Source organism: Chenopodium quinoa, unplaced genomic scaffold (assembly GCF_001683475.1).
Source record: "Chenopodium quinoa cultivar QQ74 unplaced genomic scaffold, ASM168347v1, whole genome shotgun sequence".
NCBI lineage: Eukaryota > Viridiplantae > Streptophyta > Magnoliopsida > Caryophyllales > Amaranthaceae > Chenopodium > Chenopodium quinoa.
Window position 1 is genome coordinate 5,171,685 of NW_018744633.1, and position 7,657 is coordinate 5,179,341.

General features: G+C 34.1%; 1 protein-coding gene across 1 annotated transcript; it reads left to right on the plus strand.

The window, feature by feature from the left end:
- The first annotated feature begins 1,112 nt into the window (after positions 1-1,112).
- LOC110701233 (serine/threonine-protein kinase haspin homolog) lies at positions 1,113-7,426 on the plus strand. The gene is made up of 14 exons (XM_021878842.1): positions 1,113-1,642; positions 1,738-1,845; positions 2,045-2,138; positions 2,976-3,526; positions 4,311-4,434; positions 4,847-4,956; positions 5,536-5,647; positions 5,791-5,883; positions 5,971-6,032; positions 6,143-6,273; positions 6,354-6,424; positions 6,509-6,561; positions 6,695-6,761; positions 6,994-7,426. The coding sequence occupies exons 1-14, from the start codon at positions 1,473-1,475 to the stop codon at positions 7,117-7,119; spliced, it is 1,872 nt and encodes a 623-aa protein (XP_021734534.1). The 5' UTR covers positions 1,113-1,472; the 3' UTR covers positions 7,120-7,426.
- The last annotated feature ends 231 nt before the right edge of the window (positions 7,427-7,657 follow it).

The following is a 7,657-nucleotide window of genomic DNA, read 5'->3' on the forward strand; positions in this document are numbered from 1 at the left end:
TAATAAAATAGTTATTAAATATAAATAATTTATATCTAAACGTATAACCTTGTTTCCTTCACTAACATCAAATAATTAAAAAATAAATAAAAGATATACGTATAACATTGTTTCATTCACTAACTTTTATATTATTCTGATATTTTAAAATTAGATATGATTCTGTAAAGTTAAAAATAATTAAAAACCAGAAAAAATTACAATTTATGCCGTCAAATCGTTTTCTTGGAGTCGATTCAAATTCCGGATCGTTTGTTTTAGGTGAATTGTAAAACATAATCTTTAACCAATTTTTCAGCTAATAATTCTAAATCTGTTTTTGTTTTTCACACCTTCACCATACTTTCATTCAAATTAGTTTATTCTTCAAATATATAATCACTACAATTCATTTTAATAATTGTAAGCCACACCACGACGGGCCGGAATATACATGAACATTACAAAAAATTCACCGACGCCGATAGGTTGTTCACCGGCAACACATTCACCCACGGTGTTTGCATTTTAACCAACACCTTATCGCACCACCATCAATCTGTTTCACGCTGAAATTCAGAAAATCAGATTTGTATATTGTTCTTCATTTGTTATTTACACAGATACATTAGAGGGGAAACATTAGGAGAGAGAAATTAGAAAAAACGACATATGCATCCCATAAGAATCCTAAAAATTGAAATGTTAAGTTAAATCAAATATTTTATTTACATTTTATTCATTCTTCATTCGTTATTTACACAGATACATTAGAGGGGAAACATTAGGAGAGAGAAAAAAAATCAGGAGAGAGAAAAAAAATGAGATCAAAAAATCTGATTTTTTTTTTTGGGATTATATACTACATTAATTTGGGTAGGTGAAAGGATAGATAAATTTGAAATTCAAAAGTTGAAATTTAAAAAACAAGTTTGAAATTCAAATGAAAATGAAGGTGGCCCACTAAAAAGGAATATTTCCAATCAACCAATAGGAAACTTGTGTACAAGATTCCTTTTGTACACTAAGTGTACCTTAAATTGCTCCCGGTGTCCTTTAGTTGCTATGGGAAATTACTTCCCATGGGAATTTATATTTCATGGAAATTAAATTCCTACATCAAAATCATGAGAATTGTATAAAGTTGTTTGGTTGACATGAGGGAAATTGCAAATCATGGGAATTAAATTCCTACGTCAAAACATTTGCCGAAACACAATAAAAAAAAGTGTCTTCATCCACAAAAGCCCAATGTTAACGCTGATACAAGACATCCTTAACCCACAATCCAAAGCCCAATAAAATCCAACTCAAAACGTCATCGTTTTACCTTCTCCCGCCTCCATCTTCAATTTGAAATTTTATCTCTCCTCCCTTTTCCAGTTTCTCTCTGCATCTCCTGTCTCTCATTCAACTAACTCACTGAGTCACTCTTCTCGAAATTTGAACTTCCAAAATTAGGGTTTTTGGGTTCAATTAATTTCTAATTAATCATGGGTTCAAACCCTAGAAGAGAGAGAAAATCCCCAATTCAAAACGATTTGTGGAATGAAATTATAGCAGAAGATCATCATAATCTTAATCGGCAAAAACAACCTCAAATTGTCGTCACTTATCAGCGTCACAAATCCGATGACGCTGCTGCTGTAAAACCCTCGCGAAAGTTGGTTTTTTTCTTCTTTTTACTTCAATTTCCGTATAATTTATCGCCATTTTCCCAGATTTTTAGGGTTTTTTTTGGGGGTTTGATTTTGATAGGTCGGGAAGCAGTAGTTCAAGGGAAGGAAGTCTCGCGAGTCGGGTGAGTTTCGTGGCGATTAATAATAACTCGCAACGAGTCAGTTGGAATCGTTCTCTCTCAACCAGGTTTTCTTCTTTGCCTATTTAAATCATTTCATGATTTTGTTTTGATGATAATTTGTTGGGTTATTATTAATAATGTTATATTGTTCATAAAAATGTCTTTTAATTTTCAAGTGTATAGTGAAGTAGGTATTATGATGAATTTGATTTGATTTGATTTTCAAAGTTATGCTTAAGTTGTTTTGATTGATGATTGTTGCAGAGGAAGGGCAAGTATTGCTATTTTAGCAGTAGGGGATTACAAGGAGCAGCAACAAAGGGCACCCAAGAGGAAACCTAGACCACCTCTTCCTAAGGTATGGATTTTTTTTTTTCCGCGTTTTCGTCTGTTGGGTGTCGGCTAGCTTAGTTGGTTAATGTCTTGGCAGTGGTTGATGGTACTAATAATGTTGATTGAATCCTGTCTACATTACTGCCCTTTTGTGGCTACCTATACACTAGATAAAAGTATGAATCTTTTCTTCCCCTTGCACTATAACATGATTTATCCGTAATTGGCTTGATTGTGGGGAAATCTGATTGAGCTGTTTGACTAGTAATTTAGGTAGAAAAGATATCTCTTTATATTAACTTCTACATTTAGAGACATTAGGTCACAAGAGGTCAAATATTGGGTGTTTTTATTTTGTAATATGATGTTTAAGACTTTTATTTCTTTAAAATAACAGTCTAAGAGATAGTAGTTTATAAGCATTTTGGATTTTGAATATCTCTGTGTTGTGTATTATATATTTGTATCCCCTCGTCTTCAAATATTTTTCTTACCTTTAATCATTGAGGACGTGACATTATTTCACTAATATGTTAAGTGAGACCATTCCTACACTCACCGTATCACTCAATGTATGCCGGCGTCTTAAATTGAATAGTCTAATGTTAAGTGAGTTAGTTCATAGCCAGATAGCTTTGAAGGAAAAGAGAACACTTTTGACAAAAATCCCACAATATCATATGTGGTTATAATTTTCAGACAAAGGAAGTAGTATTAAAATGCTTGTATGTAATCAAATTATCAAATTTTTATCATTATACTATATGTTTTCATCAATTCTTTCTGATCACACTCACTCCCTTGTGCCAAATAAGAAAAAAAGGCTTTCATAATGATGGAGTTTTGTTTGTTTGCCATTAAGGGAAAAGTTACACAGGCCTCGAATTTTGAGAAAGAGAGAGCATACTTCCAAGAAGTGGATGCAGATGAGTTGTTGGAAGAAAGTCCTTCACCTAAGAAAGTTGCTTGGGTGATGGGAATTCAACCTGACAATATAAGAGTGCCTCCACTCTGCTCAAGGCTCGAAAAGTGGCTACATGCTAAGAAGCAGCATGTAATTCCTTCCAGCACATTGTCTACCATATTAAGAACTCCAGATGGGGGGGCACTGGAACCTATTCCTTATAATAATGATGGGTTTGATTCCTCGTTTCCGAGAAAGTCTAAAGAATTTCGTCTACGCAGTATATCTGGTTCACTCTCAGTGCAAGACATGCTCACTCATTTAGGGAAGGGTCATATTGATCTTGAGCACCTAGAGGACAAGGACTTTGATGATATAGAATCTGAGATCAAAAAACTTTCTTTAGCATCGAGGCTTAGTTCTTTGGCTAATGAGGCGTTTTTTGCACTTCTGAAGGAATGCGAACAGTCAGCTCCTTCAACATTGTTTGAAGTGTTCTCCAACCTCTGGTCAGTATTTTGTTGATTATAGTCACTTTTCTCCATGTCATATAAGCTGCAAAACATGTGTTAAAATCCTATCAAGATAGTAAAAAGACAGGTAGAAAATTATCCTGCTGAACTGCTCAAAACTTGTTTTTACTTAGAGTCTGCCTCATGTAGCCAGGATTATTTTCTTTGTGCTTTCTTAATTCAACTTACTTTTGGCTTAGCCATACACAATTTATACATGTCAGTATATCCTTTTTAACCAAATGTGATGACTTAAAATTATGGAGTGCTAATGCTGTAAATGATTTATAATTGGCAAGAACGCGTGGTGATTTAGAATCACTATGCAACCAAATTTTCTATCTTTCTAGACACAATTTTCTTGTAGAGAAAGTATGAGTTAAGTGAATGATTAAAACGGTATTAGATAATATAAGTAGTATGCTATTATTGATTGTCCTTTAATTTTAGTGGCTTAGGTGATGGAGGTAGTACTTCTCATACATGATTTAATTGCTCGATATATCAGTTTTTTTTCCTGTTATTGTAAAGGGCTGACTGTTGATGGGTGAGCACTGAGCGATTTCAAGCAACTATATCATTCCTCAAATTTAATCATCAGAACAAAATTTATTTCTGATTTTTGCTTCTGTGTTATGAGTATCATATGCGCCTGAAAGCCCATATTGTAAAGATAAGGCTTCTTCCACATTTCATTTTGCATTTTCTTGTGTTTTTGCCATGAATTCACAAGCATAGAATCCCTTTCTTCCCTAATGAGATTTGAAAATATGGAATTCAGTGATACAGGAAGTATCATTAAGATTGGTGAAGGTACATTCGGAGAGGCTTTTATTGCTGGAAGTTCCGTTTGCAAAATTGTTCCTATTGATGGAGAACTAAGAGTAAACGGTGAAATACAAAAGGTACACTTTAAAGCAATATCTCTTATCGTTGCTTTGTGTTCCTTGCTCATTGTGCCTGAGTAGGTCATGCATTGGCATCAGACAACTATGAGCAGCTGTCATAGGTAAAATGTTTCCTTGGCTTATGCTTTAGAACATTCAGGATATTATTCTAGGCAATGAGACGAACTTAACCAGAATTTCCTATTCTTGTTGCAAAAAGCCTAAAAAACACATCAATCATGCTTTAGACAGCTGCTCACATTTGGTTCCTCAGATTTTCTGCAAAATATGTTAAACTTTCAAACCATTTTTTTTTTTCTTTAATATAAGTGGGTTTCAGTACCTTATACATTTAAAGTAAAACTTCGAAATTGAATCATACTCTGTATATATTTGAAGATATGTATTCTTGTTTATGAATGCTTTACAGAGATCTATGGAGTTGCTGGAAGAAGTGATACTGTCACGTACACTTAATCGCTTAAGAGGGAGTGAGGTTCTATTTGATAATGCTACCACTACATTTATACAGACAAAAGAGTATGTTCAATTGAGAACTCACTTTTCTTTGGTTGTGCCACTATCTAGAAGTTTCTGATTGCTCATTTTGGCATGAAATAGGTGTTCTTACTAAGTTCAAACTCGACTCCTTAGTCCTTAGTCTGAGATGTTGTGCCCTAGTTTTGGAAATAGGAGATAACTAGCTAATCATCTATTTACATTTTGTACACACACACATATAGTATGAGTATTTCATACCATGTTATGTTCAACTCAACTGATTGTTTTTAGCCAGCAAGCAATAACTCAGAACAAATGAAAAGGAACAATAAATGCAGAAATAGGTAGAAAGACAACAGTTATCACTTCAACTAAAAGGATCTGGAATATTTTAGATGACCGGTAGTTCACTAGTTCAACACTGCCTATGAATCTAATAATTTTAAGGCTTTGTTCGTGTAGTATAATTGTTAGCTTGCAACACTAATGAATAATCACTTACCGACTTATGTAGTATGTTCCAAGAACTTATCTGTGCAAAGAAGCTAGATTTATGCTTTTGAGGATTGAATTTCTTTTAACAATCTTTTAATAGGTTCTTAATTCTTTGTTTTTCAGTATTAAGGTTTGTCAAGGTCCTTATGATCCCGTTCTACTGAAAGCTTGGGAAAATTGGGATACAGAGAATGGCTCAGAGAATGACCATCCTAAGCAATTTCCTGAGAATCAGGTTTGTGTTCTTTGCAGTTCGATTTGTAGTAGAGTATATGCATAATTATGGGAAATTTTGACAATTGCATGCAGCTTTGCTAGACTTTCAGCTCCAATGTGCCATAAAATTGTCTAATTACTTGATCATTATCTTGTTTGCAGTGTTATCTTGTTTCAATCCTTGAGCATGGTGGTACTGATCTTGAAAGTTTTGTTCTCTTAGACTTCAATGAAGCGCAGAGTTTGTTAGTTCAGGTATATTATGACTTTTCTACTATGCTATTTTTTTATATTTCTTTTTAAAATTTTTGCTTAAAACGCTTTGGACACTATGAATTACAGGTAACAGCTGCCCTGGCTGTTGCTGAAGCTGCTTTTGAATTTGAACACCGTGATCTGCACTGGTAAACTCGAAGAACATCTTGACATGTGAATACCTTCTAGTATATTTTTGTGCTACAGTTGAAGTCAATAAATTCTTTTTCTTTACCCCTTTTTTTTTATCCCTTCCTAGGGGAAACATTCTTTTAAGCAGAAGAGAGACTGCTGTGCTGCAATTTACTCTTGAAGGAAGGACGACATCCATAAGAACACATGGGCTGTTGGTTTCCATAATAGATTTTACCCTTTCGAGGATTAATACAGGTAATTCTCTATGAAGTCAACAGTCAACACATTGCTGTATATCTTTGGCATATTGATTCACTGACATGCAATACACACAGGCAACACAATTCTCTATTTGAATTTATCCTCGGATCCTGAGCTTTTCGAAGGTCCCAAAGGAGATAAGCAAGTAAGAAAAATATTTAGAATCCAGTTCTACCATTTGTTCCTATTAAAATGAATTTGTGATTGAATTCTCAATCGTCTTGCGCAGGCAGAAACATATCGGAAAATGAGGGAGGTTACAGATGATTGCTGGGATGGAAGGTATATTTCATTATTAAGATTGGTTTTATTAATTATGTTGAATCTACTGTAGGGCTGGGAGTTTGATCAATAATCAGTTTCTATGAAAAAGTTCAAATGAATGCTTAATTTGATTGAAAGTTGCTGTTGGCAGTTTTCCAAAGACAAACGTATTATGGTTACAGTATCTGGTGGATATATTGTTACTGAAGAAATCATTTGTAAGTACTTGATCTACGTTGTTATATTATCTAATATATTGGCCAATGCCAACCATTTAATTGGGCTTGAAGATGCATACATAATCAATAGATGGATAGGATATATTGCATCAATATATGTTCACTATTAGTTGAGCTCATTTGAATATGTGCACGGTTAGTCCTTATTCAGTCACTTGGCAGCTAAATTTCAAAATGGGAGACTAGATCATTCATGTTATTTTGTTTCCAGAAACGTTGTGGAAAAGATGAAAGGGAGTTACGATCCTTGAAGAAGCGATGGAACAGTTGCAATTCTGCAAAGGAAGCGCTCTCAGATCCTTTCTTCAGTGATATGTTTGTTGATCGCGCAGCTTGAGGAAAAGCTCCAGGGGTCAAAATAAGGGTCATTACTTCAGGCCGTTTGCCATAACAGCTTCAAATCATTAAAAACACCAAGTAATTTTACCAAGAGAGGTGAGTGTATGACAGATTGACAGTTCTCACCACTTAGTGAGAAGACTGAGAAGCCTGTAAGACTGTAAATGTTTGGTTCATTTGTCAAGTTTGTACGTGAATGTATGTATTTGTAATTATGTACTCATCCACTGTAATGTTTCCATCTTTTTATCCGAATTCCTATTATTTAAACTCTAATAGTCTAATGAAATCATTTTGACGTAAAATTTGGCAGTCCTTTAATTTAACCCTTGTTTTTCTTCATCAGTTTGTACTTACATGCAGCGCGTTCAATTGCATATCATTGATGTTAAGGCTTCTTATGAATTTAGTCATTTGTTCACAGAGTATTCATATGATGTGGAGTAGGCAGTAATGATAATGGATTTATATGCAATTGGTAAAGAAATGATATATCATTAAGACATTAACACACTTTCTTTCTTCTTAAAAAGCAT